This window comes from Nerophis lumbriciformis, linkage group LG39, assembly GCF_033978685.3.
Source record: "Nerophis lumbriciformis linkage group LG39, RoL_Nlum_v2.1, whole genome shotgun sequence".
Taxonomy (NCBI): domain Eukaryota; kingdom Metazoa; phylum Chordata; class Actinopteri; order Syngnathiformes; family Syngnathidae; genus Nerophis; species Nerophis lumbriciformis.
Window position 1 is genome coordinate 3,463,842 of NC_084586.2, and position 13,760 is coordinate 3,477,601.

Genomic DNA, 13,760 nt, shown 5'->3' on the forward strand with positions numbered 1-13,760 from the left:
AAAATGTGTCCTAAAAATAGAAGACAAGATATTTAATGTTCGAACTGGTAAACTCTTGTTTTTGTTTTTTTTGCAAACATTAGCTCATTTGGAATTTGATGCCTGCAACATGTTTCAAAAAAGCTGGCACAAGTGGCAAAAAAGACTGAGGAAGTTGAGGAATGTTGATCAAACACTTATTTGGGAACATCCCACAGATGAACAGGCTAATTGGGAACAGGTGGGTGCCATGATTGGGTATAAAAGCAGCTTCCATGAAATGCTCAGTCATTCACAAACAAGGATGGGGCGAGGGTCACCACTTTGTGAACAAATGCCTGAGCAAAATATCGAACAGTTTAAGAACAACATTTCTCAACCAGCTATTGCAAGAAATTTAGGTAATTTACCATTTAAGGTCCGTAATATCATCAAAAGGTTCAGAGAATCTGGAGAAATCACTGCACGTAAGCGATGATATTATGGACCATGGATCCCTCAGGCGGTACTGCATCAAAAAGCCACATCAGTGTGTAAAGGATATCACCACATGGCCTCAGGAACACTTCAGAAAACCACTGTCAGTAACTACAGTTGGTCGCGACATCTGTAAGTGCAAGTGAAAACTCTACTTTGCAAAGCGAAACCCATTTATCAACAACACCCAGAAACGCCACCGGCTTCGCTGGGCCCGAACTCATCTGAGATGGTCTGATGCAATGTGGAAAAGTGTTCTGTGGTCTGACGAGTCCACATTTCAAATTGTTTTTGGAAACTGTGGACGTTGTGTCCTCCGGACCAAAGAGGAAAAGAATCATCCGGACTGGCATAGTCGCAAAGTTGAAAAGCCAGCATCTGTGATGGTATGGGGGTGCATTAGTGCCCAAGGCATGGGTAACTTACACATCTGTGAAGGCACCATTAATGCTGAAAGGTACATACAGGTTTTGGCGCAACATATGTGGCCATCCAAGCAATGTTATCATGGACGCCCCTGCTTATTTCAGCAAGACAATGCCAAGCCACGTGTTGCAACAGCGTGGCTTCATAGTAAAAGAGTGCGGGTACTAGACTGGCCTGCCTGTAGTCCAGACCTGTCTCCCATTGAAAATGTGTGGCGCATTATGAAGCCTAAAATACCACAACGCAGACCCCCGGACTGTTGAACAACTTAAGCTGTACATCAAGCAAGAATGGGAAAGAATTCCACCTGAAAAGCTTAACAAATGTGTCTCCTCAGTTCCCAAACGTTTACTGAGTGTTGTTAAAAGGAAAGGCCATGTAACACAGTGGGAAAAATGCCCCTGTGACAACTTTTTTGCATTGTGTTGCTGCCATTAAATTCTAAGTTAATTATTATTTGCAAAAAAAAAAAAAAAAAAACGTTTCTCAGTTGGAACATTAAATATCTTGTCTATGCAGTCTATTCAATTGAATATAAGTTGAAAATGATTAGCAAATCATTGTATTCTGTTTTTATTTACCATTTACACAACGTGCCAACTTCACTGCTTTTGGGTTTTGTAATTTTTACACCAAATAATACATTGCGACAATCGTTTTTGAATCAAGAATTGTGTTTAATCCATTCGTCACCCCAGGAATCGGAATGGGTTCGAATCTTTAGGTGCCCAAAGATTCACACCCCTATCGATAATTGAATTAAACTTAAATAAAAAACTATTAATTCTGGTTGCATGCAAATGGCCTAAAATGTCTTCTTAAAAATGGATTCTCATCCCCCCCAAATTTTTTTTTATTGATTTTTGACAATTATTTAGACAATTATTTTTGACAATTATTTAGAATTGAAATGAATAAAAATTGCGGGAAGCAACAATGAGCGAGTCCGTGAGCGGTTAGCTCAGAGGTGTCTAAGTGGTTTTCACTGAGGGCCACATGGCAGTTACAGTGGGGCAAAAAAGTATTTAGTCAGCCACCAATTGTGCAAGTTCTCCCACTTAAAATGATGACAGAGGTCTGTAATTTTCATCATAGGTACACTTCAACTGTGAGAGACAGAATGTGAAAAATTGAAGTGAAGAATTTTAAAGAATTTATTTGTAAATTATGGTGGAAAATAAGTATTTGGTCACTTCAAACAAGGAAGATCTCTGGCTCTCACAGACCTGTAACTTCTTCTTTAAGAAGCTCTTCTGTCCTCCACTTGTTACCTGTATTAATGGCACCTGTTTGAACTTGTTATCTGTATAAAAGACACCTGTCCACAGCCTCAAACAGTCAGACTCCAAACTCCACTATGACCAAGACCAAAGTGCTGTCAAAGGACACCAGGAAAAGAATTGTAGACCTGCACCAGACTGTGAAGAGTGAATCTACAATAGGCAAGCAGCTTGGTGTAACAAAATCAACTGTGGGAGCAATTATCAGAAAATGGAAGACATAGAAGACCACTGATAATCTCCCTCGATCTGGGGCTCCACGCAAGATCTCATCCCGTGGGGTCAAAATGATCATGAGAACGGTGAGTAAAAATCCCAGAACCACACGGGGGACCTGGTGAATGACCTGCAGAGAGCTGGGACCAAAGTAACAAAGGTTACCATCAGTAACACACTACGCCGACAGGGAATCAAATCCTGCAGTGCCAGACGTGTCCCCCTGCTTAAGCCAGTGCATGTCCAGGCCCGTCTGAAGTTTGCCAGAGAGCACATGGATGATACAGCAGAGGATTGGGAGAATGTCATGTGGTCAGATGAAACCAAAATAGAACTTTTTGGTATAAACTCAACTCATCGTGTTTGGAGGAAGAAAAATACTGAGTTGCATCCCAAGAACACCATACCTACTGTGAAGCATGGGGGGTGGAAACATCATGCTTTGGGGCTGTTTTTCTGCTAAGGGGACAGGCCGACTGATCCGTGTTAAGGAAAGAATGAAGGGGGCCATGTATCGTGAGATTTTGAGCCAAAACCTCCTTCCATCAGTGAGAGCTTTGAAGATGAAACGTGGCTGGGTCTTCCAGCATGACAATGATCCCAAACACACCGCCCGGGCAATGAAGGAGTGGCTCCATAAGAAGCATTTGAAAGTCCTGGAGTGGCCTAGACAGTCTCCAGACCTCAACCCCATAGAAAATCTGTGGAGGGAGTTGAAAGTCCGTGTTGCTCGGCGACAGCCCCAAAACATCACTGCTCTCGAGAAGATCTGCATGGAGGAATGGGCCAAAATACCAGCTACTGTGTGTGCAAACCTGGTAAAGACCTATAGTAATCGTTTGACCTCTGTTATTGCCAACAAAGGTTATATTACAAAGTATTGAGTTGAATTTTTGTTCTTGACCAAATACTTATTTTCCACCATAATTTACAAATAAATTATTTAAAAATCCTACTATGTGAATTCCTGGATTTTTTTTTCACATTTTGTCTCTCACAGTTGAAGTGTACCTATGATGAAAATTACAGACCTCTGTCATCATTTTAAGTGGGAGAACTTGCACAATTGGTGGCTGACTAAATACTTTTTTGCCCCACTGTATGTTTGGCACCAAAGGGCCGCGTCTCACAGCGATTACTATTATTACACAATTTTTTTATGCATTTTATTAGTAGATTTGTTCAAATCTAAAATGTAAAAAATATGTGGTAATTTGCATTAATTTCACCTCAAAATGTAGTCTATATTACTGTGAATGGAAAAACAGTACTGCTGTTTTTATGATTAAAAAAAGGCAGCTCAGTTGCCAGAATTTTACTGTAAAATTTACATTTGTTTTTTTTTACTGTAAATAAAAAAAATGCAATTTTACAGTAAAATTTTGGCACCTGAGCTGCCAGTTTGTTTTTGTCATTTAGAGAAAAATGCTGTAAAAAACAAAATACATTTCACAATTTTACCACGAAATCTATTTCTACGTTTACATTGCACAATTTGATGGATAACTTTCTTTGAAATCACTATGATTTCTATGGGGCTAAGGTCAGGGGAGTTGGCGGGCCAATTTAGAACAGAAATACCATGGTCCGTAAACCAGGCACGGGTAGATTTTGCGCTGTGTGCAGGCGCCAAGTCCTGTTGGAACTTGAAATCTCCATCTCCATAGAGCAGGTCAGCAGCAGGAAGCCTGAAGTGCTCTGAAACTTGCTGGTAGACGGCTGCGTTGACCCTGGATCTCAGGAAACAGAGTGGACCGACACCAGCAGATGACATGGCACCCCAAACCATCACCCAACCATGCAAATTTTGCATTTCCTTTGGAAATCGAGGTCCCAGAGTCTGGAGGAAGACAGGAGAGGCACAGGATCCACGTTGCCTGAAGTCTAGTGTAAAGTTTCCACCATCAGTGATGGTTTGGGGTGCCATGTCATCTGCTGGTGTCGGTCCACTCTGTTTCCTGAGATCCAGGGTCAACGCAGCCGTCTACCAGCAAGTTTTAGAGCACTTCATGCTTCCTGCTGCTGACCTGCTCTATGGAGATGGAGATTTCAAGTTCCAACAGGACTTGGCGCCTGCACACAGCGCAAAATCTACCCGTGCCTGGTTTACGGACCATGGTATTTCTGTTCTAAATTGGCCCTCCAACTCCCCTGACCTTAGCCCCATTAAAAATCTGTGGGGTATTGTGAAAAGGAAGATGCAGAATGCCAGACCCAAAAACGCAGAAGAGTTGAAGGCCACTATCAGAGCAACCTGGGCTCTCATAACACCTGAGCAGTGCCAGAAACTCATCGACTCCATGCCACGCCGCATTAACGCAGTAATTGAGGCAAAAGGAGCTCCAACCAAGTATTGAGTATTGTACATGCTCATATTTTTCATTTTCATACTTTTCAGTTGGCCAACATTTCTAAAAATCCCTTTTTTGTATTAGCCTTAAGTAATATTCTAATTTTGTGACACACGGAATTTTGGATTTTCATTTGTTGCCACTTCAAATCATCAAAATTAAATGAAATAAACATTTGAATGCATCAGTCTGTGTGCAATGAATAAATATAATGTACAAGTTACACCTTTTGAATGCAATTACTGAAATAAATCAAGTTTTTCAAAATATTCTAATTTACTGGCTTTTACCTGTATATTGTCAAACATTTTACCTGTACAGTCGTGGTCAGAAAATGACATACACTTGTAAAGAACATAATGTCATGGCTGTCTTGAGTTTCTAATCATTTCTACAACTCTTATTTTTTTGTAATAGAGTGATTGGAGCACATACTTGTTGGTCACAAAAAAACATTCATGAAGTTTGCTTCTTTTATGAATTTATTATGGGTCTACTGAAAATGTGAGCAAATCTGCTGGGTCAAAAGTATACATACAGCAATGTTAATATTTGGTCACATGTCTCTTGGCAAGTTTCACTGCAATAAGGCGCTTTTGGTAGCCATCCACAAGCTTCTGGTTGAATTTTTGGCCACTCCTCTTGACAAAATTGGTGCTGTTCAGCGAAATGTGTTGGTTTTCTGACATGGACTTGTTTCTTCAGCATTGGCCACACGTTTAAGTCAGAACTTTAGGTTGTCCTGAAGAATTTGGAGGTAATCCTCCTTTTTCATTGTCCCATTTACTCTCTGTAAAGCACCAGTTCCATTGGCAGCAAAACAGGCCTGGTGTTCCTGGGATTAAAGGCCTCCAAACATATTGCTGGGTATTGTGGCCAAACAGCTCAATTTTTGTTTCATCTGACATCACAAGGACAAAGATAAGACCTTCTGGAGGAAAGCTCTGTGGTCAGATGAAACAAAAATTGAGCTGTTTGGCCACAATACCCAGCAATATGTTTGGAGGAGAAAAGGTAAGGCCTTTAATCCCAGGAACACCATTCCTACCGTCAAGCATGGTGGTGGTATTATTATGCTATGGGCCTGTGTTTCTGCCAATGGAACTGGAGCTTTACAGAGAGTAAATGGGACAATGAAAAAGGAGGATTACCTCCAAATTCTTCAGGACAACCTAAAATCATCAGCCCGGAGGTTGGGTCTTGGGCGCGGTTGGGTGTTTCAACAGGACAATGACCCCAAACGCACGTTAAAAGTGCTAAAGGAATGGCTAAGTCAGGCTAGAATTAAGGTTTTAGAATGGCCTTCCCAAAGTCCTGACTTAAATGTGTGGACAATGCTGAAGAAACAAGTCCATGTCAGAAAACCAACACATTTAGCTGAACTGCACCACTTTTGTCAAGAGGAATGGTCAAAAATTCAAGCAGAAGCTTGTGGATGGCTACCAAAAGCGCCTTATTGCAATGAAACTTGCCAAGAGACATGTGACCAAATATTAACATTGCTGTATGTATTCTTTTGACCCAGCAGATTTAGTCACATTTTCAGTAGACCCATAATAAATTCATAAAAGAACCAAACTTCATGAATGTTTATATATATATATATATATATATATGCACATACACATTTTTATGTACATAAATGCACATACACATATATATGTATATAAATGCACATACACATATATATGTATATAAATGCACATACACATATATATGTATATATATGCACATACACATATATATGTATATAAATGCACATCCAGATATATATGTATATATACACACAGACACACACGTACACAGATTTCACCATATATACATACATGCACAGACACATTTACTGTATACTGTATACACACTAGAGATGCGCGGATAGGCAATTATATCATCCGCAACCGCATTAGAAAGTCGTCAACCATCCGCAATCCACCCGATCTAACATTTGATCAGAACCGCATCCGCCCGCCATCCGCCCGCACCCGTTCGTTGTTATATATCTAATATAGACGATGCAAGGCATTAGTGAGGTTATAAAGCTTTTGCCTGTTAAAGAAAGGAGACTGATCCAATGCAGTACAGACATTCGCGTGCCACGCTGTCACGACCCAGACGCACACCAGTGCGCAATCATATGGGAGCCGCGCTGAGCGCACCTCCAAGCGCGTCTCGCTGCCGGCGACGGCCGGGTATATGGGCCCGACGCTCCAGCGCCATCCATTTTCAGGGCTAGTTGATTCGGCAGGTGGGTTGTTACACACTCCTTAGCGGGTTCCAACTTCCATGGCCACCGTCCTAGCTGCTGTCTATATCAACCAGGGTGAGCCACACCCCTTTCGTGAGCGCACTGCGCGCGGAGTGACCCCTGTTACGCGCCCCCGGCAACAGGGGTGGCGGGCAGGTAAGCTGCGCGGGCAGGTAAGCTGCGCGGGCGGAGCGCGCGGAGTGACCCCTGTTACGAGCCCCCGGCCACGGGGGTGGCGGGCAGGTAAGCTGCTTACCTGCTGCGTGTGACGCCGGCCGCGGCGAAGGCGGACGAGGCAGGGTGTCGGTGCGGTGGGCGCGGTGGTGACCCTGGATGTGCGTCGGGCCCTTCTCGCGGATCGCCTCAGCTACGGCTCCCGGTGGGGCCCTCTCGGGGGAAGGGGCCTCGGTCTCGGACCCCGGCGAGGCGTCGGGGGCCTTCTCCGCTCCGTAAAAGTGTCCATCTCTTTTTTTTTTCTTCTTCTGTTGTGGCATATGCAGCAGGTGCCTGCTCGTTTTTCGTATGTGGGTAACAACATTTAACTATGTATATATATTTCCCAATTGGTTTAACTGCCACCCGCCTGAATCTATTTAAAATCTAATTTTTTTCAACCGCCCGACCCGACCCGCGGATAAAATCTAATTTTTTAAAATTTCATCCGCCCGATCCGCGGATAATCCGCGGACTCCGCGGTTGTGCCCGCAAACCGCGCATCTCTAATACACACATACATATAATTTAAAAAATAAATTAAGAAAAAAAATAAAATAAATGAATACATTTAAAAAAATAAGATATATACATAAAATAATAAAGAATAAATAAAATAAATATATAAATAAATAAATGTCTGGACCACCATCCGCCGCCTCAGGAAGGGGAAGCAGTGCACTACCAACACCGTGTATGGTGCGGATGGTGTTCTGCTGACCTCGACTGCGGAAGTTGTGGATCGGTGGAGGGAATACTTCGACGACCTCCTCAATCCCACCAACACGTCTTCCTATGAGGAAGCAGTGCCTGGGGAATCTGTGGTGGGCTCTCCTATTTCTGGGGCTGAGGTTGCTGAGGTAGTTAAAAAGCTCCTCGGTGGCAAGGCCCCGGGGGTGGATGAGATCCGCCCGGAGTTCCTTAAGGCTCTGGATGCTGTAGGGCTGTCTTGGTTGACAAGACTCTGCAGCATCGCGTGGACATCGGGGGCAGTACCTCTGGATTGGCAGACCGGGGTGGTGGTTCCTCTCTTTAAAAAGGGGAACCGGAGGGTGTGTTCTAACTATCGTGGGATCACACTCCTCAGCCTTCCCGGTAAGGTCTATTCAGGTGTACTGGAGAGGAGGCTACGCCGGATAGTCGAACCTCGGATTCAGGAGGAACAGTGTGGTTTTCGTCCTGGTCGTGGAACTGTGGACCAGCTCTATACTCTCGGCAGGGTCCTTGAGGGTGCATGGGAGTTTGCCCAACCAGTCTACATGTGCTTTGTGGACTTGGAGAAGGCATTCGACCGTGTCCCTCGGGAAGTCCTGTGGGGAGTGCTCAGAGAGTATGGGGTTTCGGACTGTCTGATTGTGGCGGTCCGCTCCCTGTATGATCAGTGTCAGAGCTTGGTTCGCATTGCCGGCAGTAAGTCGGACACGTTTCCGGTGAGGGTTGGACTCCGCCAAGGCTGCCCTTTGTCACCGATTCTGTTCATAACTTTTATGGACAGAATTTCTAGGCGCAGTCAAGGCGTTGAGGGGATCCGGTTTGGTGGCTGCAGGATTAGGTCTCTGCTTTTTGCAGATGATTTGGTCCTGATGGCTTCATCTGGCCAGGATCTTCAGCTCTCACTGGATCGGTTCGCAGCTGAGTGTGAAGCGACTGGGATGAGAATCAGCACCTCCAAGTCCGAGTCCATGGTTCTCGCCCGGAAAAGGGTGGAGTGCCATCTCCGGGTTGGGGAGGAGATCTTGCCCCAAGTGGAGGAGTTCAAGTACCTCGGAGTCTTGTTCACGAGTGAGGGAAGAGTGGATCGTGAGATCGACAGGCGGATCGGTGCGGCGTCTTCAGTAATGCGGACGCTGTATCGATCCGTTGTGGTGAAGAAGGAGCTGAGCCGGAAGGCAAAGCTCTCAATTTACCGGTCGATCTACGTTCCCATCCTCACCTATGGTCATGAGCTTTGGGTTATGACCGAAAGGACAAAGATCACGGGTACAAGCGGCCGAAATGAGTTTCCTCCGCCGGGTGGCGGGGCTCTCCCTTAGAGATAGGGTGAGAAGCTCCGTCATCCGGGGGGAGCTTAAAGTAAAGCCGCTGCTCCTCCACATCGAGAGGAGCCAGATGAGGTGGTTCGGGCATCTGGTCAGGATGCCACCCGAGCGCCTCCCTAAGGAGGTGTTTAGGGCATGTCCGACCGGTAGGAGGCCACGAGGAAGACCCAGGACACGTTGGGAAGACTATCTCTCCCGGCTGGCCTGGGAACGCCTCGGGATCCCCCGGGAGGAGCTGGACGAAGTGGCTGGGGAGAGGGAAGTCTGGGCTTCCCTGCTTAGGCTGCTGCCCCCGCGACCCGACCTCGGATAAGCGGAGGAAGATGGATGGATGGATGGATGGATGGATAAATAAATGTTTCAAAAAGGGACTATCGCAGGGCAACTAGCCACTACTGCCGGGGCCCCAACAAGGGGGAAAAGAGTTGAGTTGTAGAAATGATTGGAAACTCAAGACAGCCATGACATTATGTTCTTTACAAGTGTATGTCAACTTTTGACCACTACTGTATTTTTACATAATTAGACAATATTTAAATCACCGATTACATGGAGTACCGTATTTTCCGCACTATAAGGCGCACCGGATTATTAGCCGCACCTTCAATGAATTACATATTTCATAACTTTGTCCACCAATAAGCCGCCCCGGATTATAAGCCGCGCCTACGCTGCGCTAAAGGGAATGTCAAAAAAACAGTCAGATAGTTCAGTCAAACTTTAATAATATATTAAAAACCAGCGTTCTAACAACTCTGTCCCAAAATGTACGCAAATGTGCAATCACAAACATAGTAAAATTCAAAATGGTGTAGAGCAATAGCAACATAATGTTGCTCGAACGTTAATGTCACAACACACAAAATAAACATAGCGCTCACCTTCTGAAGTTATTCTTCATTCGTAAATCCTTCGAATTCTTCGTCTTCGGTGTCCGAATTGAAAAGTTGCGCAAGCGTGGGATCCAAAAATGGCCGGCTCCGTCTCGTCGAAGTCATCGGATTCAGTGTCGCTGTTGTTGTGCAGCAGTTCTGTGAATCCTGCCTTCCGGAAAGCTCGGACCACAGTTGTGACCGAAATATCTGCCCAGGCATTTACGATCCACTGGCAAATGTTGGCGTATGTCGTCCGGCGCTGTCTGCCCGTCTTAGTGAAGGTGTGTTCGCCTTCGGAGCTGTGTGAAAAAAGCCACCCGGCCTCTTCGCGTAAACTTCCCTTAACCACTCGCTCATCTTTTCTTCATCCATCCATCCCTTCGAGTTAGCTTTTATGATGACGCCGGCTGGAAAGGTCTCTTTTGGCAAGGTCTTCCTTTTGAATATCACCATGGGTGGAAGTTAGCATGGCAAGCTAGAACCACAGTGAAGGATGACTTCTCATTCCCTGTGGTGCGAATATTCACCGTACGTGCTCCCGTTCCACAGTGCGGTTCACAGGAATATCAGTTGCTGTGAAATACGGTAGTAATCCGTGTGCGGATGGAGAGATTGCGTCTTTTTATGAACCGGATCCTTGTCGCTTTGTAGGAGCCATTTTGTGGTCTTTACAGATGTAAACAGGAAATGAAACGTACGGTGATATCCGCGCGTTTTTTCTTCTTCTTCCGGGGGCGGGTGGTTGCTTACAGTAGAAGAAGAAGCGCTTCCTGTTCTATGGGGGCGGGTGCTTTCCTTGGCGGTTGCTTGCGTAGAAGAAGAAGCGCTTCCTGTTCTACCGGGAAAAAAGATGGCGGCTGTTTACCGAAGTTGCGAGATCGAAACTTTATGAAAATGAATCGTAATAAAGCGCACCGGGTTATAAGGCGCACTGTCAGCTTTTGAGAAAAATTGTGGTTTTTAGGTGCGCCTTATAGTGCGGAAAATACGGTACATATATTTTCCTCCCCCCACAAAATAGAAAGAAAGTATACATTGAGTAAGAAATGTTACAGTACTTCATTGATACATATTATTTCCAGGCTTTTGAGGGCCAAATAAAATGAACTTCTTGAGTTTGACACATGTGGGTTAGCTCCATGTGAGCGCTGATTAACGTGCAGGTGTGTCGCTCCGCAGCTCTGGATGGAGACGGAGGAGAGCGACGTGCGCAGCTGCCCCCTGTGCCAGCTGATGTTCCCGGTCGGTTACCCCGACGACGCCCTCATCAAGCACATTGACTCCCACCTGGAGAACAGCAAGATCTGATCGCCGCGGCAACCGGGCTTGGGACCAGAGGTTTGAACAACGGGGGAATCGATCGGCGACGTGCGCGAGATGACCGCTTTGTAAAGTACCGCTGCACGGGTCCATCTTGGCGTCGTGAGTCTCGTCAACGTGCTTTTTGTTTGCTTATTCCTTCCTTTCGCTTCCGTTCTCGTATTTGACGCTCGCGGCTCTGCATGTCGCTGTGGGCCCCGGGCCGGGCGCCGTCACGCTTCCAGCCTGAAAGACTCCTCCGCCCCCGGGAACCGGAACCGGAGCCCCGAACGGAGACGGCGGGACATGAAGCGTGCGTTTCCACGGCAACTCGAGCATGCAACGTTTAGCGGGGACATTGCCACCTTTATGCTTGCTCTTCTAACGTAGCTTAGCAATTTACGCTGGCTCACACCTGACACTATTTATCAGTTCTTCTAGCCAAACGAGGACATTTTTGTCACACCCTGTACATAAACACACGCCGGGAGTCTTCCTCAAGCAAGTAGGCCACATGGACAAAAGTATCGGGACATCACGTCTAATCAATCAATGACAAGTTAACTGTCTCTCGACCAATTTTAGGTCCACACTAGAGATGTCCGATAATATCGGACTGCCGATATTATCGGCCGATAAATGCTTTGAAATGTAATATCGGAAATTATCGGTATTGGTTTCAAAAAGTAAAATGTATGACTTTTTAAAACGCCGCTGTACGGAGTGGTACACGGACGTAGGGAGAAGTACAGAGCGCCAATAAACCTTAAAGGCACTGACTTTGCGTGTCGGCCCAGTCACATAATATCTACGGCTTTTCACACACACAAGTGAATGCCAAGTCAACAGCCATACAGGTCACACTGAGGGTGGCCGTATAAACAACTTTAACACTGTTACAAATATGCGCCACACTGTTGAACCCACACCAAACAAGAATGACAAACAAATTTCGGGAGAACATCCGCACCGTAACACAACACAAACTCAACAGAACAAATACCGAGAACCCCTTGCAGCACTAACTCTTCCGGGACGCTACAATATGCACCCCCCCCCGCTACGCCCTACCCTAACTCCGCCCCACCCACCTCAAACTCCTCATGCTCTCTCAGGGAGAACATGTCCCAAATTCCAAGCTGCTGTTTTGAGGCGTGTTAAAAAAAAATAATGCACTTTGTGACTTCAATAATAAATATGGCAGTGCCATGTTGGCATTTTTTTTTCCCATAACTTGAGTTGATTTATTTTGGAAAACCTTGTTACATTGTTTAATGCATCCAGCGGGGGCATCACAACAAAATTAGGCATAATAATGTGTTAATTCCACGACTGTATACATCGGTATCGGTTGATATCGGAATCGGTAATTAAGAGTTGGACAATATCGGAATATCGGCAAAAAAAGCCATTATCGGACATCACTAGTTAAGACCCTCTAAAACACGGGTGCCCAAACTTTTTCCACTGAGGGCCACAGACTGACGGATTAAAGGACGCAGGGGCCACACCTACTCTGCGGCCTGGTGGTTAGAGTGTCCGCCCTGAGGTCGGTAGGTTGTGAGTTCAAACCCCGGCCGAGTCATACCAAAGACTATAAAAATGGGACTCATTACCTCCCTGCTTGGCACTCAGCATTAAGGGTTGGAATTGGGGGTTAAATCAACCAAAAAAATGATTCCCGGGCGTGGCCACCGCTGCTGCTCACTGCTCCCCTCACCTCCCAGGGGGTGAACAAGGGGATGAATCAAAAGCATAGGACACATTTCACCACACCTAGTGTGTGTGTGACAATCATTGGTACTTTAACTTGAACATATTGGTAGTTTTCACCTTCAAAATCAGTAAAAAGAACTATAAAATGCAATATTGGTAGAAATGTAATGTCAATGATGCAGAGCCATAGATGAACTAAAATGCTAACAGTTAGCACCGTGGCCAGTTAGCGTCAAGTGACAAAAATATGAGCTAAATAGACTAAAAAATGAAAAAAAGTGTTGACACATACAGATAGAAAATTTCCTTCAGGGGGAGAAGGGTGTTAAAAAAAATTCCATCCCCTTGGGGGGCGTGACAGACAACATTGAGATTCACTGCCCTTTACGCTCAAATAGATGTTTATAATATTTATAATAATAAAATATGAAAATAGATTTTTCAAATCTGACAGTACATGAAGCAAAGTCGCCAGGGAAGAATCTATTTTCTTCACTTTTAGTCCCTGCAGGTGTCCCAATACTTTTGCCTGTACGCTGTACCACTAAAACACCCAACAGCAACACCGACAACAAAAAACGACAACAACAGCAACACCGACAACAAAAAACGACAACAACAGCAACAACGACCACAAAAACAAC

At 45.2% G+C, this 13,760-nt stretch overlaps 1 protein-coding gene across 1 annotated transcript in view; it reads left to right on the forward strand.

The window, feature by feature from the left end:
• The window catches only part of LOC133577895 (TANK-binding kinase 1-binding protein 1-like), a 224,191-nt gene extending 210,692 nt beyond the window's left edge, over nt 1-13,499 (forward strand). The window contains exon 10 of the mRNA XM_061932009.1: nt 11,281-13,499. Coding sequence (XP_061787993.1) covers nt 11,281-11,409 — 129 coding nt within the window. The 3' untranslated portion in view covers nt 11,410-13,499. The remainder of the gene's footprint in view (nt 1-11,280) is intronic.
• The last annotated feature ends 261 nt before the right edge of the window (nt 13,500-13,760 follow it).